Genomic DNA, 26,388 nt, shown 5'->3' with positions numbered 1-26,388 from the left:
CAACTCCATTCCCTTCCCTGGACACGCTCCAGCCCCTCAATGTCTTTATTGTAGTGAGAGGAATGCTCAGGGGAACACTTCTGTGCTGAGCTGATGAATCCAAACTGGGATTTACAATCCACAGACTCCCAAGTCAAGGCTGCCTCTCATACCCACACAGGAGAAGTTTTCTTGCACAAACACCATCTCTGTAGACATTTTCTTTTTGGTCTGAGCTTGACAAGGCGCAGGGGGTCTCCACGAGGTTTGCAAACATCAGCTCAGCACCTGCAGCACCTTCCCAATTAGCCAAAGGATCAGATCTCTCCTGAGCAGAGGAAAGGGTGATTCCCAAGAGGTCAGAGCTGACCCAGCCGAGGAACGTGCCTTATTCGTAGTCAGAGGTCAGCGTGTCGCGCTTGTCTCTAAATTGGAGACACCTGGGTTTGATGGATGGACCACCTGGTGGGTCGGGCACATCCTGCATGGTGGCACTCTAGGAGATGCAGTGGTGTTCCTCGGGGGCTGGTGTTGGGACTGGAACCATTTGGTGGTGACATGGGACAGTGGGATCCAGGGCACCCCCAGGAAGTTTGCTGGTGACCCCAGGCTGAGTGGTGCAGTCACATGCTGGAGGGAAGGGATGCACGCCGAGGGAGCTGGGCAGGCTGGAGATGTGGGTCTATGCAAGCCTCAGCTCAACAAAGCCAAGCGCAAACTCCTGCACAAGGGTCAGGCCAATCCCAACCCCAACCCCAATCCCAACCCCAAACACAGGCTGGGTGGAAAACAGGGTGAAGGCAGCCCTGGGTAGAAAAACTGGGACTGTGGGAACCACATTACCTTTAAGGACCTTCCAATCCAGCCATTTTATGATTTCATGGAAAGGTTTCAGGATCAGTTGGGCCACGCAGGGAGGGTGTAGGAGGTGTGTCAGCCTTTCTCTGGCCGGACACTGCACCTTCCACCTCCCCACCAGGTCATAATGGCATTCACCCCACCACCTCACCTCACCTCACCTCACCTCACTGCCTTTTGTGAGAAGCCTTTTATTTTTCAGAGACTCCAGGGCTGGTCAAAAATGTCCTGGGAGACCTCATATGAAGCTCTCCACCCCCAAAATTTGGTTTCTGGATCCCACCTAGATTTAGGCGAGTGCAAGATGCAGAGTCCCCAGCCCTGTTCGAATGGTACTCTCCTGCTCACACTCAAAGCTGAGTTTTCACACTCAAGAACTGCATGGTCATCATTTGCAGGATGCTGGGATCCTCCAGGCTTGGACAGATGCTGAGCAAGGGTTTTTCAAAATCACACTGAGAACCCGAGGGTTCCTGCATTTTCCCTTATTTTTTTTTTTTTTTTTGGTTGTAGCCCTCAGTGACTTAATAACCTCCCCGAGTGCCCTGACAAACATGTTCCAGGACATTGCTCATCCCTTCAGCTTGTAAGTTCATGCACGCTGTGGGATTTGCATATTGTTGTATTTGGTAGCCTTCCCAAAGCAAGGCTTGAGTTCTTGCTTAAGCCTTCAATCCAGCTGGGACTGCTCCGCAGTTGTGATTGCTCCCCGAAAACATGTTGACATTTTGGCTCGGTGCATTAAACTCTCCTCACATTAGTAAAGCCTGGAAGCATCTGTAAGGCAAAGGTTAAGCCAAAATGCCCAGGAAAAGCTCAGATCAGCAAAAATAAGGTACAGGGAAGGTTTTGGGTGGTTTTTGAGTAGTCAGCTGACACAAAGCTGGGTAGAAGCTTTGGTGAAGTTGCATCAACCGAAAATGTGACCTTGTGTCTTTATGGATCCATTCATTTTTCAATATCCCAGTGGAATCATCTGAAAAGTGTCAGGAACAGCGCAATTTCAAGGATAACTGGTCTATAAGCCTGAGGTCAGTGGGGAATAGTACAGGGGGCCAAGGGAGGTCAGTTATCAGAATTATTGTGTCTGATTAGAATTGCCTCAAGGGCTTGAGAACAGCCCTGCTCACAGTAGAAATCCCATTTTACTGCAGCCAAAAAAGCAGTGGTGTTTTCTGAGGAGTGGCGTTGAACCGCAGGGTCATTTCTTGCGAGTGAAGAAATCAAAACTGCGAGGAGGAAGGAAAAATAAAAATTGATATCTTGGGGCGTTCCCCGCTTGCAAAGTGGTTTGAAAAGTTTGGTTTTCATTTTGTCACAGTGTGGAAAAAGCACTGGCATCCAGGAAAGCCTTCCCTGCTCCCCTTCCCTGGGATGGAAGGCTGCGATGGAAGCTCTCCACAAAGACCAAAACTCCTCAGTCCTTAACCGTGACATCTCTTCTGATCCCACCCACCAGCCTGAGGCAGTGGGCACAGAAGGAAAGTTCATTTCCAGTCCCCTTGGCAGGGACCTTAATTAGGCAAGTGAGGAAAACTCGGGGCAGGTGCAAGGTGCACCTCGAGCACTGTCACTGAGTGAGAGGCACAGCCCGGGGGGGGAAAAGGGATGGAGGGTGGGGACAAGGTTTGGTTTACACCCCGAGGATCGAGGATGTGACCATCCTGGCGTTTTCCTCCCTTCCAGCCACCAGCACCTCTCCCTGCCAAGGAAGAGGAGCTTTACCTGGTGCTGGTCCTGGCTGTTGTTAAGTGTAAACCTGCATTTTTCCATTTTTTTGGGGAGCATACCCAAATCTTGAGTGTCTGAAGCGAAACCCACGGCTCAGGGCCTGGCTGTGTGGTGCACTGACTGCACCGTACCACGTAGAATATTCCATGTGCCCCCCGAAATTCAGGTTTACATCTTTCCGTGGTGCCATGGCCCTAACCAAAGACCTGAGGATGACCCCAGTCAGAACTTTTTGGCTGACCTCAGTGGCCTTGGATCAAGCCTGGTCCTGTCTGCGCAGGAGCTTCATTTCCTAGCGAAAGAAAATATCTTTGGAGTATGTCCAAGCCAGACCACAGGGAAGAGGAGGATTTCCTGGCCTCCTGCCATGCCCTCCAGAGAAGATATTCGCAGGACTGATCAAACCCATCCTCCGCTGGCCCTTTACTCACTGACTTCTCTCTTCCACAGCCACCAGGGAGTCGGCCTTCGTCCACGCCATCGCCTCGGCAGGGGTGGCGTTCGCCGTGACCAGATCCTGCGCCGAGGGCTCGGCCACCATCTGCGGGTGTGACACGCGCCACAAGGGCTCTCCCGGGGAGGGCTGGAAGTGGGGAGGCTGCAGCGAGGACGTGGAGTTCGGGAGCATGGTGTCCCGGGAGTTCGCGGACGCCCGGGAGAACAGGCCCGACGCTCGCTCGGCCATGAACAGGCACAACAACGAGGCCGGAAGGACCGTAAGGGCATTTCAGTTTCACCTTTTTCCTGTCGTCGTTTTCTCACCTGATGTGATGAATGGCGGGAGGGGATGGTGGGAGTTGGACTAGATGAATTTTAAAGGTCTCTCCTAACCTGAACTATTCCAAGAAATGAAGGTTGACATTTTCACCGGATGTATCTCTCCCCGGGGAAAGGAGTGAAGGTGGGGAAAAAGAAAAAAAATGTTAAAAGAACTTTTTGTTTCTTTGAATGATCACCAAGCAGGAAATCATTTGCCAATCAGAACTATTAAATATCGGGAAGGAATTAAGGGGACTCAAAAGACCTAAATCTGGGAAAATCTATGTCACAGAATGGTAGTACCTGTCCTATGGTAGTTCTAGACCGACGTGCCTGATCTGTGAAAGCTCCACGTAAACTCACCCACACAGATCCAAACACCTGCAGCTTGGAGCCAGCTGTCCCGATCTCTTTTATAGAGGATGGGTCCAAGCAGGTTTAGGGTGGGATTTTGTCCCATCTTATGAGGATATCTACCCCCAAGAAGTCGTGGATGCCCCATTCCTGGAAGTGTCCAAGGCCAGGTTGGACAGGGCTTGGAAAATCTTGGTCTAGTGGAAGGGGTCCCTGCCCATCCCAAGGTTGTTGGAACTGAACGATTTTTAAGGTCCCTTCCAACCCAAATCATTCTGTGATTCCATGATTAGAGTTATTAACTCATTTAGTAATGTCCTAATTGTGCCTGTTCCCTTCCATTGACCCTGGGGCACCTGAAGATTGAGTGCAATTGTCCATTCCCCTTCTCTGCAGCCTTGAGGGAGGAGAAGAGCAGAGCTTCCCCCACAGCCCATCTTCTCTACCCTGTCCTACTTCCCAGGAAGTGTTTAAACAGAATTAGAGGCAATATGAGTCTGGTACCTCCTGATTAAACTTGGATCATGCCCTGAAGCTGTTTTTACTTCAAACAATCCTGGAACAAAACATGTGGGGGGAAAAGAAAGCACAAAATCTGCCTTATACAAGATGAATCATTTCCCTTGGTGGAATAATCCCAAAAGGGGGATATTCCTTTCATTTATTTATTTTTTTCATCTCAAGAATAGGCCCTAAATGCCAGAAAAATGTAATTTGTGTGAAATGATTTGTAGGTTTTAGCCACAAATCCCTTTCTAACAGAGATTATTCCACAGCTTCTCTGAGATAACAGAGAACAGGTAAATGTGGTCTTGTGCCCTCAGCAGAAGGTCTTGCACACATCCAGGAGGACGTTTGTGCAAATCTACCACAGGTGCTGCGCTGGGACACCTGTCCTCAGGCAGGCTGGTGTTCCTTGAGAGCTCCTCAAGTGGATCCTGTGAATTCCCAGTGGTGTTATCCCACCTCACACCACAGAAGAGCTGTTGGAATACAACTTTTGAAAGGGAAACACCACCAGAAACCAAAATTGTCTGCAATGGAGACAACCACAAGCAATAATGTGGTTTCCTCCAGCTCCGGCCTAAATTATCCCAGGCACCCCCAGGGATGGGGCAGTCCTGGTGGCAGTTACTGGGATGTGGAGTGGGAAAAAGAGGGCTGGGGAGAACCTGTGTAGAGTGGAAAAGAGGGATTTCCTTTGAAGTGAGAATTTGTTTTAAAGTGAGAATCCTTGGGGAAAAAAAACAAAAAAAACAAAGCACCAGACATCCGTGTGACCACAGGCCTGTAGAGGTCTTTTGACTCCAAGTCTTGTTCCTTGATGCTGAGTTCTTCTAGGATATTTTACAGCTGTCAGAGATTAGAGAGCAGATGTCACACCATGACCTGAAATCCCACTGTTCTGGAAAACACTGATGTTTTCCATTCTCACAGTCCCAGCGCCCATGGGCCAACTCTTCCAGGCCTCCATACCTGAGTGCTTCCAGCTAAACCTGAGCCATGGGCAGTGTTCCATGTTAGTTCCCATAGGAACTCCAGCCCTCCCACCCCGCCAGGAGTTTTGATTAAGTTCAGAGTGATTATACCAACCAAACCTTCTGTGGTTCTCTCTCATGGCTAATTACAACCTGCTCTGCGGCGGGTGATACTCCGTAAATAACGCAGGAAAGCACCTGGTGAACACCAAGGTGCTGATTCATGGCAAATCTCTTGGACTCAGGCTGGCACTCGCCTGTTCACGTACCCAGAAATTTGCTGATCACTCTGAAAATGCAGATTATCAAGCTGTTGCATAAGATTGTCTCCCACCTCTGAGTACTGGAGGGCAGCACCTTTATTTATGTAAGCTCATTTTATAAGAGGTAAAAACAAGTGGCAAACTTCTGGGATCAATAGTCACCTTCTCATTTACCCCAGGAAGGTGTTTTGTGTTGGAGCCTGAGCCTTTCAAATCAAAAGTTGGGCTCTTTTTTTTGTTTTGTTTTCTTTGAAATGATTTTAGAAAAATCATAAGCCTGGCTTTAAAATAAAAATAAATTCCCTCTCAGTTTCTGAAAGTAGCCATAGCAAAGCTTGAACCTTGTTTGCTTAAATAAGCATGAAACATATGTAAAGGATTGGGTTCTGTTCTAGACAGTTAGGACATTTCATATTCCTTTTGTTTCCAACAGAAAAGCGGCATTTTTCATTTTTGAAGGCATTGTTTGAGCAGCTTTGTGTGTTCTTTGCTTCTCTGCCCAGATGTGTTTGAATTCTTTTCCTGGGTGACAAAGCTGCAATATTCCCACAAGAACATTGATAAAACAGAAATTAATAAGCTCAGAAATCTCCTTGGTGAAAGTTTTTGGTAAATCCTTAAATTTGAGTTGGGAATCAGAACCAGTCACTGAAAACCATACAGGACAGAAGTTTTAAGGCTCAGACACAGCATTGACTGGGGGATAAGGGGATTTTTTGTTCACAGGAGTATAAATATATCTATGAAAACATTCCTAATTCCTTAGAAAATCATGGCCAGGCAGCAGAACATTGTAAGTGTTTTAATGGCAGGTTAACGTGTTCCTTCTCCTTTGCCTTTCTTCCCTTCTGCAGTCTATCATTGAGCTCATGCACCTCAAGTGCAAGTGCCACGGGCTCTCGGGCAGCTGCGAGGTGAAGACCTGCTGGTGGTCCCAGCCCGACTTCAGGGTCATCGGCGACTACCTCAAGGACAAGTACGACAGCGCCTCAGAAATGGTGGTGGAAAAACACCGGGAATCCCGCGGCTGGGTGGAGACCCTCCGGCCCAAATACAACTTCTTCAAGGCCCCGACCGAGAAGGATCTGGTCTACTACGAGAACTCACCGAACTTTTGCGAGCCCAACCCCGAGACAGGCTCCTTTGGGACCCGCGACAGGATCTGCAACGTCACTTCCCACGGGATTGACGGCTGCGACCTTTTGTGCTGCGGCCGCGGGCACAACACGAGGACTGAGAAACGGAAAGAGAAGTGTCACTGTATCTTCCACTGGTGCTGCTACGTCCGCTGCCAGGAGTGCATACGAGTCTACGACGTCCACACGTGCAAATAAAGCGGGCAAAACCCTTCGCTGGGCTCCGAGCGGAGAAATGGATTTTGAGCCTACTTCCTCTGAGGTTGCAGATGTGAGAGAAGTTTGCTCTTTTTTTTTTTTTTTTGATATTAAAAGAATAAAAACTGGACAAAAAAAATTAAATAAGAAAAAATAAAAAGGCTAAAACTGGTTGGATAGAATAGGTCTAATGACTTCTGGGCTATCCCGAGGTACATCTGGCAGTCACGCAAGTTCTGCCCCGACGCCGATGCCTCCGGCAGGAGAGCGGCTTTTTCCATCAGCCCACAACACCGAGATGGAAAGAAGAGCATTAGCAAAAGCATGGATTTGCTCTGCTCTCACCCACCTGAAGCAACTCGTACGATTAAGTGTCCTTTGAAAGTCTTGTATCTCCCTAAGCATCTCCTTTTCCCTCAGCCAGGCGCAGGCTGTGCTGAGCAGCAGCACTGAGCTTTCTGAGAGACCTGTCTGCAAACCCAAATGGCCAGACTGTGTAACGAACAACAGCAGCAAATAAAATAAATTAAAAAAAAAAAAAGAAAGAAATAAAAGCAGATAAATTGAGATTTTTTTTTTTAAATAAAGAAGTACTTTTTTGCTTTTGCCTTGGAACCAGAGAATTCTACAAATATCTAACAGAGCTGGAGAGCGGGCAACCTCTTGATGTGAAGTTTTTAGCGTAGTATCTTCTGTCCAATTTGACAAAGGATTTCATGACATCTGTAGAAAGGGAGGGAAGGGGAAGAGGAGGGAGAGAAAGAGAGAAAACTGCTGATGACTTCCTATAAATGCCCTGTTGGCACACAGGCGATGTGCACAGTACAGAAAAGTTCAGTGTCTTGTGTGTGAGGTGAAGAGGACTTGTTGTGTGCATTGAGAAGGACACAGTCCCACAGCTGGGAATGCTGCTCCAGCTCTCCAGTCCAGAATGTGGCTCAGCCAGTGAGTCTTCCTTGGAAACATGTGGTGCAGTGGTTCTCCTGGGGCTAGACACTCCTGAGCACAGGACATCCATCTCCTCAGCACTCCTGGAAAAGGATGGCAAGAGAAAATGTTCACTCTTCCCACCTTGTTGGGGAGCTCCGCCACCAGCAGTGGAAAGTGCACTTAGTTGATCCACTCTCTGCACCTGAGGCAGGCTTCCCAGGCACCTGGCAACAGCCTGAGCCCACAGGTCTGTCGGAAACGTGGATCTGAAGGACTCATTGTCACCATTAATTTACGTGAGGGTGAACCAACCCACCGTCACCACCACACCCCACGAGCTGGAGCAGTCTCAGACTCAAGCCAAACCTCACTCCACACCTAATTCCTACAGCCATTCCTGACATATAAAAGTGGCACAGATTGAAATGGACAAAACCCAGAGTCTGAACAAGCCCAGAGTTTGGGTAAGTTTGGACACAGAGCCAAATCCCAGCTTTGCAGTGCTGGCCCATCTGTGCTGCTCACCCCTGACTCCCCAGCTTTGCATGTTGCTCTACTTCCAATTCCAGATCAAGATCACGGTTTACAAAACAGGCCTCACCTCCTCCACGGGCATCAGGACTTCCTTCAGGGTCTCAGACATGAGCTCAGCCCATCACCTTGGTGTTTACAGAACCGTAACCCTGCTTGGGTTATTCCTGGTCAATACTGGGATTAATGAGGGGTGCACCAAGCATGGAGTCGCAGCGTGTTTTAGCCTCAGACGCACTTGCCCTGTGTCCTCTTTGCCTTACCCCTGCTTTTGGGTTCCTATCCTGCAGAAAGGACAATGGATTGGTGTTTATTCTGTCTCTTCAGCACAGGAAGGGAAACAGGGCACAAGTTAATTCTCATTTCATGGCAATGTAATCGTGGCTGTTGGCTGGTTCACTCCGGGAAATCTTTGTGGAGAAATCAGAGTGCTCCTCTCTGTGTGTCAGCCTTTTCCCAGGAACCAAAGGAGGGAGTACAAGAAGAAGAAGGGAACAAACAGAGCTTAATCCCATCAGAGAGGAAACAGGAGGAAGTGATGCCTCCGAGGATTGACTCTGAGTCACAGCGTCTCCTGGGACTGCTCCTAGGCTGGTGCAGTTTATGCATCACCCATTTGTCTCAGGGCTGTGCCCAAGGGCACAAGCAAGATTTGCTTATTGATGAAGGCACTTCTATCAGTGCCTTGCATTAAAAAAATAAAAGATAATAAGAAAAAGCTTCAGTGAAATGAGAGAAGAAGAAGGAGAGAAGAGATCAAGAGAAGCAAAGAAAAATATAGGGAGAAAATCAGTCTGGGATATCTGTCTATGTAAACACTGCGCCCCACCAATTTGAGAAGGCAATAGATCACTGAAAACTTAAATAAAGATCAATTAATGGATGCATGGCTGATTTTCATAGTGCAGTCTTGGAGAAAAGGAAAACTTAAGGACCGGAAATAGAGAAGGAATGGGGAGATTGCACCTATAACCAACATCCAAACACAATCTGTCAAGAAAGCAAATGCCCCAGAAAGCCACCTATGGGGTGGAAGACACTGATAAATTGGAGAGGATGGGGTAAGGGAAGATACATCTGATTTACTCACTATGATGCAGTGCAAGCAGCTGCAGTGAGAGATGCCAGACACGTCCTACCAGGAACTTCTGTCAATGAAGGGTGGCCCAACAGTGAAAATTCAAATCATTGCAGGCCACGGTCCCTTCAATCCACTGACTTCAGCGGGGTCACACCCGCAACTGGTTTTACCTTAAGACTTTTAAGCCAAGTGGTTTCAAACACCTTCTTTTATATCACACCAGTGAAGAAACGGGTTGAGGGATTTGGCTTCCATTCGTGGGAGCTGGAATCTGACCCCAGCCCATGTTCACATCCACCATTTCTGCTTTTGCACCAGAACAAACCCAGCATCACCAGTGGGTGAAGTTTTTGGGAAGCAGGGGAGGAAAATACTGAAAATGTGCATTTGCTGAGCAATTGCCTCTAGATGTGAACAAATTTTGACTGCAGCAGTGGGATTTATTTCATCTCATCTAAAATATTTATCTAATTTTCTGCTGGGATCAATGGCAAGAAACAAATTCAGAAGGTGATTCATTACACTTAGAATGGTACCCGAGTTATGTTTGGTTCAGTGCCCTCTGGGTGTTTCTCTGACTTCAGCTGCTGAGCTCAGAGTAGATGGTGATCTCTTCCATGGGTCCAGACTGATGATGTGAAGTCCAGCATGAGTCAAGGAGGTGAAGCCACAACCTGATCATCCTCTGAGATGTGCTGGAAGCTGTGCTGCTTCCCTCCAAGCTGGGGTCGGGCTGGAACCAGCTCAGTGGTTGGGGACTCCCTGCTCCTCACTCAAGGGGTTTTTAACGAAGCCTATGGGTACTTGTTTGGGTTTGTTGTGTAATTAATCATCTCTGTGGTGACACAATGTAAGGGGTTGAGCAGCTGCTACTAAAGTCAATGAAAAATGCCTGCGTGAATTCTGTTCATCACCCCAAGTGCACCCGGGGGGTTCCAGCCCAGGGTCTGGCTCTGGCCATCCCTGAGGTGGGGAAAAGAGCCTGTGAGGGGTCTGGGAGCTGGGCCTGTGTCTGACCCCATGGTTTTGGAGAGGGGGCTTGGGCCATTGCTCACTGCCACACATGAATTCGCGAGGTGTCTTTGGAAAACTGAGATCCCTCTCCGCTGCCTACACTGGGTGTCTCCAGTTAGGGTTTCCACTGCACTGGTGAGAAAAATTTAGTCAATGATGAGTGAGGTGCCCTCCTTCCCTACAGGAGATGGTCTAGATACCACCCAGAGCTGCCTTCTGCCTCAGGTTCTCCCGTGAAAACAGCAGGTCCTTACTTATGGAAGGGTCTTGGCATTCCACTCAATAATACAAACATCTGGTGACATTTTAGAGGTGCCCTACAATGTTCTCTTGGGGTCCAGATGCTGTTTCAATGGCCTAAGACCCACACAAATCATCGACCTGGGCAGTCAGAGACCACTGGGTGTCCAAAACGAGACATCCTGAGATGTTCTTTGTGTAGGCGGTGGAAGTGGGCACTTCCCTTGAAAAGGTTTTCTGTCAGACCTCCTCCCCCACCTGGGTGAAATGCTCCAGTTTATAACCAGAAGGAAAATGTCATTCATTTCCCACAAATGGGAGCTGGCCACCTCCACCTCTGTGCTCCCTGGGTGTCCTTCCCTTCAGCGTCTGCCGGTGAGGTTTGTCCCCAGGCAGATGGATTGTACCAGGGGTGTGTCTGGCAGGAGTGGGGAAAGGGGACAAGCTGTCACCCAACAAAGTGACAGATGCAAAAAACAAGAGTGAAAAAGGACCATAATTCCATCCTGTCACGTGCTGCTATCCAACCTCTTCTTTAGCTGAACAAATGGGTCCCGTCAGTTCCACATCCAACTCATTAAAGACAGTGGAGTTACCTGCGAGGGGTGAATTTGGCCTCATCTCTTTTCTTTCTATGAAAGAAATGGAAAGTTTAGGAGTTTGGTAGGGGTTCTTTTTTGGTTTTGTTTTATTTTTTTCCTTGGTCTGGTTTAGTTTTAGAATTTGGGGCTTCTCATTCTCAGAGAAAATGAAAATATGAGGAGGGAAGTGCATGACATTTTTGTTGCTTGACCCGGGTACATCTCTCTCATCTGGGTGTCATGGCCAGCACTTCTCCAAAGCATTTTTGAAATCTCCAGGATTGCTTCCAGTCCTTATGGGAAGCTTCATGTCGCGAAGTAAAGCACTCCGGACTTAATTTTTGGAGGGGATTGCAGAGACAACCGCACCACAAAATGCAACATGGCACAGAAATCCCTGAGTCAGTACCGACCACGTCAGCCCTGCAGTGCTGTCGTCTAAGCTGAGCATTTCAGGTTTTCTGTGTTGACAGACCTCAGAAAACAATTTCTTTTGCCCCTCAATCTCAAACACTTTTGGTGTTTTCATTTCATTCAGACATATTGCCACAGAAATGAATTATGTTACCTTTGTCACATGTGTTTGTATTCTTATCATGCCCCCATCCTTAAATTCGTGTACAGGAGAAACACTCTGAGCTTTGGGCGACTTTTTTTTTTTTTTTTTTAGCTTCTAATATTGGTTTCAGTGCTGCAAATCTGGTGTTTGGTGTTGTTGGAGATATTCAGGGTTGCAGCATGAGCACTCTGCAGGAGCTGGGAGTTGTGAATCCAGTCCTGGGATCTGCGCTATGGAAATTACTCCAGGCTTCCCTCGACGCTTTAACAAAATCCGTTTGGGAAGATGGAAACGGGGCCATGAGAGGCACCAGACCCAGCTGCCCCGCAGGTATCAGCCATTGCACCTGGTTCCACGGGCTGCCCACAGGGAAACAACTCCTGGCTCTTCCAGACTCCTGCTCCAGGGCTGAGGCTGCGGGGAAGGAGGGATCACCCTGCGGGCAGTGGCAGGGTGAGGAGGAGGTTTGCTGGGATCTGTCACTCCTGAACTCAAGCAGCTGTTGGGATGAGAAGATGTAAGAGAGTGTTGGATGATGGGAGAGAAGGTGGGCAGGACAAGATCTCATCTCTTCATTCCTGTGCTTTCCTGTGTTTTACCTCCCGCCAAGCTAAATCTTGGCAGTTTGAGCAGTGACTTCTCATTGTGGGAGTATCTCTTTTTTATAGATTTCCCCTCCCTCACTGGAAGCAGCGGTGGCATCTGGCTGAATAGTTTTATTTCAAGGCTTAACCCTTCCATCCTCCTGTTTCCTGCCCTCCCTTGTGTTCTCCAGCAAAGTTCCTGATCTGCAGCTCCTCACCCCCCCAGCTCAGGCCTCTGTTAATAGCTGTGGAGTGCAGATTCCTCAGTTTGATGGGACATGGAGGATCCTCTGCCCTCCCTTTCAAAGAAGGGCTGTTTAGTCCTCATTCCTGCCCCTCCCAGTGCCTTCATGGGCTTGGGAAAGTCATCTGCTCCCACTTTGCTGCGCTTTCCAGAGGGATTCTTGGTGCATCTCCACCTCGGAGAAGCAGATTTTTCTCAAGCATGGACAAGAGGCCGGGAGTCGATTCCCAGGCATTGGTACCCACAGTGGGATTTGGAATACAAAGTGAGATGCTTAAAGGCAGGTATCTACATGTGTGCTAGGTGCTTAAACCCCCATACAAGCCAAATCATGGGCTCCATTTGCCTAAATTTAGCGTTTAGGGCTGAACTAAATTATTGAAATTGGTGTCTAGAGCCATCTGGGATGCTCCAGGGTACCCCACTGGCTCCTAAAAGCTCCTCTGCAAGAATGTGGGCTTCCCTTAAATCTCAGGGCGTATCTGAGGGATCCATGCAGATGTTTCTCCATCAGAGATGGGTGTTTAGATGTCTGAGTCCCATGCAGACACAAGTTTGTGGACATCCACAAGCGTGTGTCTTCATCCACGAGCAGGATCCCACTCCAGATTCCAAAATCTCTTTAGATTCTCCCAGGTGGAAAACTGCTCGTGGTCCCAGTTCTCTTCTGAAACCAACAAAAATCAGGTACAAGTGTCTCAAGGGGAGCAGAAGGTGTATTCTGTAAGAATAATTATTTGAATCCCCCTCACTGCCAGGTTTGTCATGGTTTTGGCCCCAAGGGAACACCGCTGCTGCTCCTGTTGAGGAGCACATGATGGAAATGGACAGGTCCCACCAAGTCATCCGCGGACAAAATCCTGCTCTTAGGAGAACCACACCCAGACAGAGAAAGTTCCTGAAGCCACAAGGGTCTTTTCCACATGATCTCCTCCTCCGTCTCATTTCTTACACATGTTCTGTGCACCAAGGGAGGTCTTGGGCAGCCCTGCACGGAAGCGGGGAAAGCGTGAGGAGAAGCTTTCCCTGTTTCCCTTTCTTTTCCAAGCTTCTTATTATTTATTACTATTTATTTATTTCTCTCCATTCATTCCACACCACCAAAAATCCTGAAGGCAGGCCTGCTTACAGACACGGGCTGAGCAAAGCAGCTGAGTGTCACCCATGGTTTTGAGGGATGGCCCCGTCGTGTCAGAGCTCCTTCCCAACATTTGCCACCTGCTGCTCCCACTTGGAAAGCACAAGAGGCCTGAGTCTTTTCAAGCCAGCCTCCCAAAAACTCCAAAAGACTTTTGTATGGATAAAATTCTCCTCAGTCTCTGGTGTAGTCCTCGTTGTCCCACTGCCCCTGTCCCCAGCTGATAGCAGCTCAGCCTTCACCTCCTCATCCCACTCGATCAACCCCTTGTGGCATCACTTTCTGTCCCTCCCAGCACCAAACCTGCCCGAGCAAGACCTGTCGTAGCTTTGGCCTCTCTGACAAGCCCACCAGCAGCGGGGAAGACGTAAAACACAAACCTGTAGCACCCCGGGGGATTCCCCCCACGGTACAGAACATGCTTGTCCAGCAGTCAGGGACAAGTATCTTCTTGTGAGTGGGGTTTTTTTTTCCCGCTGTTGCTTTCCCTTCCCACAGACTGTCTGCCTGATTACATCGCCCTCTTCAAAGCCCCATCGCCGTCTGTAACCCCTGCCCTCACCCCACCCGAGCACCCCCGTGTACAGATTGCATGTGTGATACGACCTGGAATTCCAAAGCTATTGTACAAAAGTAGAGCTGTCACCTTATTTTTTTTTTTTTTTTCCCCCTCCTCCTCTCAGTATTTTGTCAAGTCTGATGATTTTTTTTTTTTTTTATGATTATTTATTTTACGAATAAATGTATATATTAGTAAGAGTATATATTTGCGGAAATAACTCATCGGGACAGTGTTGTTGCTCTGCTGTTGTGCTTGTGACCTCATTGGCTTTTACTCTATTTTCTACTGACGGCACATTAGCAATGTCTTGTAACTGTTTTTTTGTTACCAGTTAAGTTTGATAGATGTGTTAACTTTATAATGAAAATTAAAAAAAAAAAAAAGAAAAAAAGAAAAAAAAAGCATTAATTTTAACCTGCGTTTGGGTGCTTTTTCCCACCGTTCCGTAGTTTTGACTGGATGGGATTTCATATCACGGGCTGAAATTCAGCTGGGGAGAAATTAGAAATAATTATGTCTTCCTCTTTTGGGACAGGAGCCGTGTGCTTTGGAAGAAGAGATTTCACCTGTGTTGTCACTGTTTAACCCACGCAGAGCTTCTGTGGGAAATACGAATGAAATATGAATATGAAATATGAATAAAACAAATCCACCTAAACTGCCACGAGTCCATTTCTCAGCTGAGCATCACCAGGACAGAGACTCAGTTTCTTCCTTCAGAACAATAAAACCCCAGCATGGCAAAGGGATGAGTTTTCATAATGTCCCTGGAAGGCCCCAAGAAATTTTGTGTTGGTTTTACCAATTCCAATCATTCCTTCCTTCCTCTGCTCTTACTTTAGGTTGGGAGCCTCTTGGACAGTCCTGCAACTTCCAAGGCTGCAATTATGCTGGAAAAAGGAATAGATTGCAAGGACACAATTAGGAGGAGACACTGTTGACAGGCAAAATAGGGAAAACCATGTTCCTTTCATTGGAACCACCGTGGCTGGCCTTCCACTGAGCCTTCCATGGGCTGTGTGCAGATAAATCTGCTCCCAGAAGGAACCCTGGAAGAGCCTTCCCCATCCTTCTGTCCTCGGAGAGGAAAGGCCCCCTCCTGCAATGGGTTCAGGGATCCAGGAAGCAGCACAGCTTCTCTTTGGATGCCTCAGTTTGACTGGGTGAGGAGGGGTTGGCTGCAGCGGGGACAGGGCAGCATTTCCAGGGGCTCTGTGCCTGTTCGCCTCCCACCCCTCAAACAGAAATGGATCGCATCCCACAGGGATCCCTGTGGCCTTCACGTCAGGAGAGTTTCAAGCCACCCAGCTTTATTCCTCACAGACCAGGAACCTCCTCTGAAACCAGTATATTGATGACTTTATAAGTGATAGAGGGATTGAAGCACATCCAGAGATTTATCCCAGTTATTCAAACCTGAGCTGGTACAAATCACCTTCTGGAGAAATATGTTTTCTTACAGAGGCTCTAAATGCACACATCTATAAATGAAAAACAGCTTTTTCCCTGGGAAGGGAGGTGGGCAGCACACTGGGACACCCCAAATATCGAAAGACAAAATATCCAAGTCCCAAAAACACCCCCCATGCCTGGCTTTGAATGACACAGGTCAAACACCACAGAGAGCTTTCAGCATTCCGGGCTCAGCATATTTTCCAGAAATAAATGATAAACATTCTTATTAAAGAGCACTTGAGATAAGCCTATTTGTCAAGCTGTGTTGCCTGCTTTGCCAGGTTTAAGAAAGAATCTTTTTTTTTTTTTAACCTTAATAAAGAAAAACTAAGAAATGACTGAACACCTTTGTTACTCTCAGCTTACACATGTTATTAACCCATCCAGATCCTTTTAGGAATGGAAGAAAACAAGGCCTTGATAACTTATTGCTGCCTCATGACCTGGACTTTTTGTTATGAAGTTTCCTTTTATTTTTGTAAAATACTTATTTCCCCATGGGAAGGCAGCAGAAACCATGGCCACATTTGGCAGTGGCAGTGACTTTTGCTCAAGACAACCCAGGTCACAAAAGTCACCTAAAACTGTTCCACGACCAAGTGAGAGATAGTTAACATGAGAGTCAAGAGTCAAATCTCATCCCCAGGTGTAATTCAGGGACTGATGTTCTGCAGAGGAGTACCAGGTACCTGACGGAAGAGTTGAGAGCTCCATGTTCCTCTGAGGAACAGTGCACTGAACCTGGTGAGGCTCGGTCACCAGCAAAATAAAATTAGAATTAGAGTTAGAATTAGACTTAGAATAGAATTAGAATTAGAATTAGAATTAGAATTAGAATTAGAATTAGAATTAGAATGCTTTGGGTTGGAAGGGACCTTGCAGTTCATCTCATTCCAGCCCCTGCCATGGGCAGGGACACCTTCCACAGCTTCCCAGAGTGCTCCAAGCCCCATCCAACCTGGCCTTGGACACTTCCAGGGATCCAGGGGCAGCCACAGATCCTCTGGGCGCCCTGTGCCAGGGCCTCTCCACCCTCACAGGAGAGAGTTTCTGGTGTATCCAACTTAAATTGCCCCTCTTTGAGTATTAAGCTGTTTCCCATTCTCCTATCACTGCAGCTCCTGATGAGGAGTTCCTCTCCAGCTTTCATGCAGTTGCTTCAGATCCTGGGAGGTGCTGTGAGGTCCCCACAGAACCTACTCCTCTCCAGTCTGAACAGCCCCAAATTTCTTAGTCTTTCACCTCAGCAGTGACTGAGCAACTCCTCAGCAAACCATGGCCAGGTTCACACTCCTGGAAGCCCTTCATGACCTCTCCTGTCTGATTTCCATGCACAGGCTTCCCAGTCCTGCACAAACAGTGCCCCACACCAGCCCAGGAGGTGCCAGATCCATTGGAACCATGCAAATCGTTCTGTACCCGAGTCCTTTTGCCCCAGTCTGGTGGAAACCAACCAGCCTCCATGTGAGCGAGGCACCCAAAGCCTCCGTGAACTTGCCACACAGGCTTGGGGACTGCAGGGAGTGGGGCTGAGCTCATGGATTCACTCCCACCTGTTGGGGAGGATGAAGCCAAAAAACCCTATAATTACGATTGCCTATATTCTGAGAATGAGAAACCTGTAGGTGAGATAGAATTGAAAGCAAGTTTTGATGTTTGAGATGTCCTAGCTACTGGATGTCTGGGAAAACAGTTCTGTGACCAGCTGAAGGTCACCTGCAGCCAGACCCAGAGGTCAAATGGGATGTTCTGTCTCACCCCCAATGGTTCATCCCACACCTGTACCCCTCCCCTGAGTTATCAGGTATCTGTAACCCCATTGGCACAATTCCTGTCCCAGCCCACCTTGAGACCCCTTATCAGGGGGCTGCGAGGGTGGGTTGGTCTCTTTGCTCTTTGCTCTTTGCTTTTTGCTCTCCTCCACTCTCAACCTCTCCTTTCCCCCACCTTCCTGGGCCTTGCCAAGAGCTGCAGCCTGGCAGCTCAGAGCAAGGCCTCACATCCCTTACAATAAACCTCATCTTCTAAAACCTAACTTCAGAGATCTCTCGTCTACATTTGTCCACACCGTCCTGGAGTCCACAGCAGCAGCAGCAAAGCAATTTCTACACACACCAGGGAAGGAGCCTGCAGAACCACAGACAGGCACGGCCATGCCCTTGGGGCATTTCCATCTCCAGTGTTCTGCCTGTCCTCTGGGTGCTGCTCCAGGAGAGCCCCGGGTCTCCTGCAGGTCTGTGTCATGTCCGGGAGCTCCGGGGGAATGTCTCAGATCCCCCAGGATACGTCACCAGCATGAGGCACTTCTGCCAAGTGGCTGAGCCCAATTTGCCTGAGCTCGAGGTCTGAGTTTCAAGTTCCGGTTATGGTTTGCAGTAAGTCGAGGGATTCGTTTCACCATAAGGGCAGAGCGCTGCCTGGATCGCTTTGGAAATCTGAATGTCGTATGGATTTGGCACACACGGACCCTCTGGGAGGTCCGTGTCCTGCTGAATTGGCAGGGGAACACCCAGAGGAATTACACTGATGTGAGAGTCGAGAGTTTTCGCTCGCACAAAGTCCTGTACCAAGGTTAAAAGATGAACGGAACTTGCAGCTTTTTGATCTTTAGAGATGTTTATTCAGTTTCTTTTCTCAAGGTCCGCACACCGCTAACACCTAACTTAGTGTGTTGGAAAACACAGCTGGCAAGAACACCAGCTGGAGAATTCCAAGGTGTTTTAAAGGTTTTTAGTCCAATTAACTCTTAAAACATACTACATTTACAGTTTTGTGCCAATAATCACTACCTATTCTATTTCTGCATCAAACCCCATTCTATCAATGTCTCTGTGTCACAGTCACAGCAGAAAATGGAGAAGGAGGAGAAGAAGAAGAAGGAGAAGAAGGAGAAGAAGGAGAAGAAGGAGAATGAGAAGGAGAAGGAGAAGGAGAAGGAGAAGGAGAAGGAGAAGGAGAAGGAGAAAAAGAAAAAGAAGAGGAAGAAGAAGAAGAAGAGAAGCAGAAGAAGAAGAAGAAGAAGAAGAAGAAGAAGAAGAAGAAGAAGAAGAAGAAGAAGAAGAAACACCACTCAAAATCCTCCATCTTGCTCTCATCTATCTCTATACTAAAACCTCAAAACTACAAATTTTCACCCTGTGACAAACGAAACCACTATTTATTTCAAATATTTCGTTGCTTTTAATTAATCTCTAAGTGTTGGGAGTTTTTCCTGTGGACTAAGGTCAAAGGCAATGCTTTCCTGGGGTCCCAGCCAGGCTCTCGGACCCCCCAGGGCAGCTCGAGGGATTTTCCACGTGCCCTGGACTCCAACACACAGATACCACAGATGGTCCTGGACACCTGTGCTCAGTCAGGCACATGGAAAATCCGATCTCCACTGGCTGTGACAGGAGCTCAGAGCCTTCGAGCACGTGCGGGCAGCGCTTTGCATGCTGCCACCCAAATTACGATGTCTTAATCTGCGTGTTGAATCCCGCTCGAGCAATCAGTCCAATCCAGCATCCTTGGAAGCTGCAAAATCCATCTGAAAGCAGCTCCTGACCAGCAGCTCACCAGGCCATAAAGAAACGCACTGTGACCCAATAAAATCTGAAAGCTTTGCCATCTCATTGCTACCCAGCCTGGCTTTGGAATTTGCTTACGGATGTCTTTTATTTGCAGGTGTGGAAGGGTTTTTTCCCCCCCATCATGCAGTCATTTGGAGGCACATAGCCAGATTTGCATTCCACAGGGCTACAATCCAGTCTGGGATTTGCCTGCGAGTGTCAACAGGTGAAGTGTTAACTAATGAACTTGGTGGTGGTGTTAAGGTGAGGTCAGCTCAGTTTCTCTTCAAGCTGGTTTCGTGCAAGGACAGCAGGGTTAAACCACTTTAACGGTGATTTAAAACAGATCTGTGGTCTGGACCTGACCCTTTGAATCCTTGTGCCATTCTTTTTGGTTCAGGAACATCCCAACACTCTAAATTTCATCCAGGCTTTTGTCAGAGAGGAGGCGCATCAAGGCTGCATTGGCTACATCTCACCAAGCCCCTGAGCTCTCAGGAACACATTTTCTCTATAATCTTTTTTTTCCCCTGGAATATGTGAGATAATTCTCAATTCTGCATGTGGGAAAGAGTGGTGGTAGTGAAGAAGTGCCGGCTTCACTGCAGTGGGAATTTCTTCCATGCAGGTATCCGGGGAGAGCCTTGAACCTGTTTGTTCTGTCCTAATCAATGCGGCTGGTTTGTGCAGGAAGTGTCTTTCATCCCGGGAATGTCAAGGCCTTTGTGGCAGCATATGGAAATCCAGGTCCAAGCCTCCCCTCCCTGTCAGACAGAGACGTGAAGCCAATGCCCTGACTGAGTCACCAGCCATCTCCCAGGGGCTGATAACTCCAGCCTGGTCTTGAGCAACTCCGCTGGAGTTCCGGCTTCAACAAACTGCTGCTTTCCAGAGGACGAATGCTTCCCCTGGAATTTCTGTTCCTCAAGCTGCTCCTTCGCAAGCAACACACCCAAATTCCAGGGGCCACCAAAAATTAAGAATCAGCTTGGGTTCTACTTACCTCGTAGACACAAGTTCACAGAAGGGACCACACAGAAGACTTCAGTTAACCAGGATGAAGATGGGGGAGATTTTTTGACAAAGAATTTTCTCTGTGGGTACGGAATGTGATGAGACACAGCCCCTTCAAACACTTACAGATGGTTTTAACTTCCCCACTGCCATGTCAGGACTTTGCAGGGGATTTCTCCCAGTTGCGCTTTCCTCAGTGTCCGTTGGGACAACGCGGTGTCTCGGTGGAGTGGAGAGGGCAGGACAAGTCAATAGCCCTGAAGTGGGTAAGGGGAGGACTTTGGCTGACATGAACAGCTAAATCAATAAGAAAACTTCTTCCTGGTTCAGCCACGGAGTGGGAACACCACCCTCCAAGCACCACAGCCACACAGGAGGAGTCTGGCACACGGAGGGCTGGCAAGGAGCTAACCTTTAGGCTCGTTAATGAATGATAATTGAGTGGTCCTCAAGAGCTCTGGATAAGTTCCCCAGCTCCCAGCTGCTGTTTCGGGCTGGCAGGGGCTGCTGGGCACACCTTGCCTTAGCAGCAGGTGTTGTTCCTGCTGGGGGAAGAGGAAGGTTACTCATTAAAAGGCAGCAGACACTCCAAACACAGAATAAAATGTGACCAAAAGACTGGCTGTGCAGCTCGGATGGATTAGCTTTCCTCCCCTTTAATTAGGATGTTTTGATAGCTGGGGAGCACAATGAGATCCAGGTGTCGTCGTTGCTGTCACAGCCTCGATCACAATGATAATCCTCATTTTGTGGTGGTGCCTCTGGGCTCCTCACTCCCGAGGACCATCCCTTGTGCTGGGTGATGTCCAAACACAGTACAGGGTGGTGGGCCCTGTCCTAAAGCGCTTCCAGGCACAGTGGTCTGGTTTTGGCTATCTCTGTTTACATCCATAGTGATGCAGATAAATAAATACTGCTCTCAGCCATTGCCCTGGGCTGCCTGAGACAGTGTGTCTGTAGAAACAACTGTACCCTCACACAGCTCTACATGTCAAGCAGACGTCTTACAAATCATCTAAATGCAGAAAAAACATTGGATTATTAACAGCACAATGAGTGGTTAACTAGAGAAAAGTCAGGTCCACCTTTCAGCATCATTTATCAAACCTGTAATGTCAAGGAAATGACTTTTTTTCACTTGTGGCTTGCAATTAGTACAAGCCAATAAAAAACTTAACGTTCTGCTAGCTCATCAAGCAGGTGGTTAGAGCTCGCTGGCATGAAGAAGGTGGGAACTGCTCTGTAAGCACAGGTTTTGTGGTGCAAGCCTGCACAATCCAGCAAAGAAATCCTTGGGGCAGCCAGGCTTTGGGACACAACAGTGCTGAGAGGTGAGCATGGATCAAATACCCACCGTTTCTCATAATGTTACACCCAGGAGACATCCACTGTAATTAGGGCGAGAACAACAGAAAAGAGGTTTGCTCGTGGGGTTTGATGAACAAGAAATCTCTGCCTCATGGAGCTGTAGGTATTTAAATTTATCTGAATTTGAGAAGCAACTGGCCAGCGTTCACCAAAGAAAGGCACGTGAGGAGTTTTTATACAGAAAGACTCAAGTCTTCCGTCGGAAATCCCAGCTGGGGGTGGCTGGGAGTTGAGTGGAAGGATCACCCTGGGTTTGTCCTGTCCTCCTGCTCTCCCCCAGTCGCACTTGGCCTGTGCCAGAGACAGGAGATGATGCCAGCTCAACCAGATCCAGCCCAGCTGATCACAAATCCTTCGGACATAAATGTCCACGAAACAGATCCGCCAAACACTACCATTCCTTCAACCCTCCAGGGTGGAATGAATTCCAGAAAAAGGGGATTTATTCTCTCAGTCTGACTGAAAAAATGAAGACGGTGGTCATTTCACCTGACTTTAAAAATATTAAAATCCTGGCAAATCTTTACAGCTAAGGAGAGAGCGGGACATGACCAGCAAGTGATTTTCATGACCAACCTTGGGTGTCTGTTTTGAGAGGTGAATCTCCCCCTCGGGGTGACTCTCTTCTCCCTTGACCACAAAACAAGCCTGGGCTGACTAACTTGGACCTGGGCATCTCACTTTTAGAGGTGTAAATTAGGGCTGATGAAACCTTCCCAAAATTGCATGCCTCACCTCAGATTTGTATGTTTCTCGATTGTGAGACAGAACTTAGAAAAAGTACCCCAAAAAAGGTATAAAATGCTAAAGAAAACGTGCATATGTTTCAAAAATGTGTTGCATGGGTTAAGTGAATTTTGGTATCAAAATTTCCTTTAAACATGTCACCTCCTGGCCCAAACACAGTTCTCCCTGAGAAAGAAAACCTTGATAATCACAGAACCTGAAGAGTGGAGACCACTTCCAACTAGGAAGAAACTTGCAGCTGAGGACACCAAAACAAATTTCATTTTTGGCCAAAAAACAGTCTCAATATCTGCCCAGACCATGAAATAATAAATCCTTAATGGCATTAATCTGAACAGCTGCTGAAGAAGCACAAAAGGCTTGAGCTGAGTCAGCTGGATTTCCACTCTGTGTCTGCAAGAAAGATTCAAACCTTGAAGGTGTCCAAACCCAGCCCTCACCTTGCTAAATCTTTCCCAGTGTGCCGCTGGTGGTGAGTGGGCTCCTCTTCCAGATCCAAAGTCATCAGAGCTGTGGCCTTTCACTTGCACAAGAATTTCTGTTGGATTCAGCACCTGGCTGCAAATCCAAATTGGGGGTGACTTTGAAGAGTAAATTTAAGGGGCTGTAACTCCACAAGTGCCACAAGCTCAGTTCGTAGTGCTGTTTTTAAAGAAAGATGTGGATTTTCCACGGGAAAAGAGGGGAAATTTGGGACATGTCATCCATGTGGATGTCATTCCATATGGAATTCCCCATTTGTTGGGAATACTCTCAAGTGTCCAGTTCACACAATGGCTTTTCACTACAAACTTCTCAAAACAAATAGAAAGAAAAAGTTGCCTTAGACTTTGGATAGTTTGAATCTTGGATGTCTGATGGGTTAAAATCTTGGGAATCAGCAGTTCGGAGAAACAGTGGAGGTTGGAACAGAGTTGTCTGTAGAGGTGTTCTCCACGCTCTAAATCCATGGCTGGATGTTCTTTGGCCACTCCACTCATCTTGGACACTCCTCACTTTGAAACCCCTTCACCAAACACAATCTCTTCCATAAATCTCTGACCTCCAGAGCCACCTCACTGGCACTAACCTTTCAGCAGCGCCACCGTGGGCAAAAAGAGCTCCAGAGATGATTTATTCCAGCCTCCTCAACTCATGGAGATGCCTCAAAACCCACCCCTGAGGCAGGGTACCCACCGAGATGGTGAAGAACCAATTCCAAGCATCTGGTTTAACGAAGACAAGGGCGCAAATCCATAAATAGGCGCTTTTCCAAACGACTTGGCTTCCAGTTTTGTCCTCCTCGCTCACCGGGGCAGCATGGGGAGACATCTGCTGGTTGAACGATTTCCTGCAAGCAAATCACAGCAGATGTGCGTTTGGGGAGGCGTTTTTGGAACGGCGGTGTCTCAAGAAGAGCGTGTCCCTTAAGAGACGCGACACCGCTGAGTTCACACGGAGCACCATCATCTCCCACTTCAGCAGCGAACCTTCCATCCATTATCTGGGGAAAAAAATGTGCCAAAATGCTCCTGTCGAGGCAATGGATCGCTTCTTGGTGCCTCAAATGTTGGATTTCAGTGTAAACTACGGACAGCATGTCCTCTCTCATTTCAGCTCAGAGGACATCCAAAGGGTGGTGATCAATCTGATCTTGGTTTCTCCTTTCCTAAACAAAATATTGAGGGTAAAAAGAATGTTTTTCTCCCACCAGGCTGCAAAAGAAGCTCTTCTGCACTTGGCAGCAGAGGTCCAGGTGGGGCAGACGGTTGGGTAATCCCTGCAGTCCTCCAAGACAAAATCAGGCCCAAGAGCTGCAGCGCTAAAATCAGGATCTGGAATTTAATCCTACAGAAGGAGTGTCAATAATTCCCTCAAATTCTCCACTCTCATGACATGAAACCTTCTCAAGAACTTCAGGTGTTATAATTATATATTATAATTATATTACGTCTCCATCCAGGCACACCTTTGCTGGTTGTAAATCCCTCCAGGCTCTAAACCCAAAGAGTCACCAGCACAGGGATTGGATCTGGAATTTTCCTCTCAGAGGATGAAATAGTAGGGAAGAAAAAGTGACCCAAATGAGCTGCATCCTGCAGTGTTGCCCCACATTGAGTTGTTTTCCTGTTGCTCCGGGCACCTAAAGAACGGAAGTGCAGCATTTCCATTATCCCTATTTTTTTTCCTGGGCTTTGCTGCGGTACCTGGATCTCCAGCGGCTGCTGGAGGGTGTAAAATGCCTTCACCAAAAGTGCTTCCACAGTGACAGAGACTCTTTGCTCCCCCGTATTGGACAAGGTTTTTAGATCAACATTTCTGCCGGGTTCAGGAGTCCCAAAGTGGCGGCACAGTGATGGACAGACCTGCTCACGAGGTCAGTTTTGGGCACCAACCGTGCACCAGCGACAGGTGTCCTCCATGCTCTCCCACCACTGTTATAACAAATCATGGTCAGGGACACTTTCCACTAACCCAAGTTGCTCCAAGCCCTGTCCAGCCCGGTCTGGAGCACTTCCAGGGATGGGCAGCCACAGCTTCAGCTGCACCACCACATCGCACACCTCATGTTCTTCAACGCACCTCTACCCACACCTTCTCTGTGATGGGGCAGAGGCTGATTGTCTTTATTTTACAGGTGAGGAGCAGAAGCACGAAGAAGCCAGGAGATGGTTTGGTTTTTTTAACCACCTGGCTTTGAGGTGTTGAGGCTCTCGCTGCCTCCTGGAGAAGCAGATGGAGATGCCTCATTCTGAAAAAGCTGCTGAAGCGAGGCTGATGTGCCACACCTCCCGTTGGAGTCTCTCTCTACCCCCAACACGGACGGGATAAATCACTTTCCAGACAACCAGACCTCTCTAATTAATTGCAGAAGGTGAAAGACTACCTTGGATTAGACATTAATTTCTGATAAACAATGTGAGATGGGTCCCACAGCAGATAACTCCACCAGGGTTGCACTTGCACCACAGGGATTGAATCCCTCCATCCCAAAGGCCAACCCAACCTTTGTAAGATGCTTTTTGCCAATATTTGATCAACATTTGGGTAGGGAATGGGTCTTGCAACACAATGGACTTGCAGCCTGTGCTCTCCAGAGCCCTCCATCCATATCCTTAGGGACTGTACAGATGATTGCAGCAGGAAAAGGCCCCTGAGGTTCATTCTGAGCATAACTTGATGAGATAAGGCTCAGCCTACGTCACAGATGGGAGGCTGCAAGCCCTTCACCACCACAGGGCACAATCTAATCTACTGACTTCGTTTGTCTGATCTCTCCTGATTTTTACTAATCTAGATGAGAAGAAGATCTTGTGTACCCAGAAGCACATTGCTCTGCTCTGGTCGTATCAGATGGCCCAGTAAAAGATATTCCCCCTCTCCACAAATTCTTGAGCGGCCTTTATGCATTGTAAGGTTGATCTTCCCCTGCATTTATGGAGCATCTTTCAGTGTGAGATCAGGGGCTGGACCAATTTCCCCAGCAGTACTTGACTGGAGGGAACATCCTAATGCTTCCCTCTCCCCAAAAAACTAAGATTTCTTATTTTCCGTCAAACTGGGAGAACCCGTGCAGACATCTCTCCTCTGGGGCAGTTGATACGGAGGCTCTGTGGCTCAGAGATGCTGCCTGAACATGCGTTATTTGTTTTTATCATTCCCCACGGGCCGTACATGGTTAAAATTCCAGAATCATCACCTCCACCACGGACAGGATGGATATTTCTGAGGGCAGGTCAGTGCCGAGCAGTGGGGCCCAGTTTCCCAGTTCAGCCCAAAGGCTTCAAAACATTTTAAATCCAGGGCAGAACACGCACGTGGAGGGAACCGTGCCACACAAAAAGACAGTGCTCGGCGAGAAGTAACGGCGTGGGGGAATTCATGAGGAGGTGGAAATTTCTGAGAAACCCCGATACACCACTGAACCCAGGGGCACAGATTTTGTCCACAGGTGACTCCCCCGGCATCTTGAATATTTATCTCAGGGACTGCAACAACTTTTGTGTGAGGTGTGTATTACCGTGATTCGCAAAGCAGTCACACGGAGAGAGAGGTT

At 48.0% G+C, this 26,388-nt stretch overlaps 1 protein-coding gene across 1 annotated transcript; it reads left to right on the top strand.

Annotated features, from left to right (window-relative positions):
• Nucleotides 1-622: 622 nt before the first annotated feature.
• WNT3A (Wnt family member 3A) lies at nucleotides 623-6,764 on the top strand. The gene is made up of 3 exons (XM_040069427.2): nucleotides 623-710; nucleotides 3,019-3,284; nucleotides 6,277-6,764. Exons 1-3 carry the CDS (start codon nucleotides 623-625, stop codon nucleotides 6,754-6,756), a joined length of 834 nt encoding a protein of 277 aa, XP_039925361.2. The 3' UTR covers nucleotides 6,757-6,764.
• The last annotated feature ends 19,624 nt before the right edge of the window (nucleotides 6,765-26,388 follow it).

This window comes from Hirundo rustica, chromosome 1 (assembly GCF_015227805.2).
Source record: "Hirundo rustica isolate bHirRus1 chromosome 1, bHirRus1.pri.v3, whole genome shotgun sequence".
Lineage (NCBI taxonomy): Eukaryota > Metazoa > Chordata > Aves > Passeriformes > Hirundinidae > Hirundo > Hirundo rustica.
The sequence above is the reverse complement of the archived record's forward strand: the minus strand, read 5'-3'. Positions and strand labels throughout refer to the sequence as shown.

Bases quoted from the DNA above. Each gene is read 5' to 3' on its own strand.
- WNT3A (XM_040069427.2), top strand. From the start codon at position 623: ATGCACGCCGAGGGAGCTGGGCAGGCTGGAGATGTGGGTCTATGCAAG. The intron at 711-3,018 runs GTCAGGCCAATC...TCTCTTCCACAG, and splicing joins GCGCAAACTCCTGCACAAGG to CCACCAGGGAGTCGGCCTTC. The intron at 3,285-6,276 runs GTAAGGGCATTT...TCCCTTCTGCAG, and splicing joins ACAACGAGGCCGGAAGGACC to TCTATCATTGAGCTCATGCA.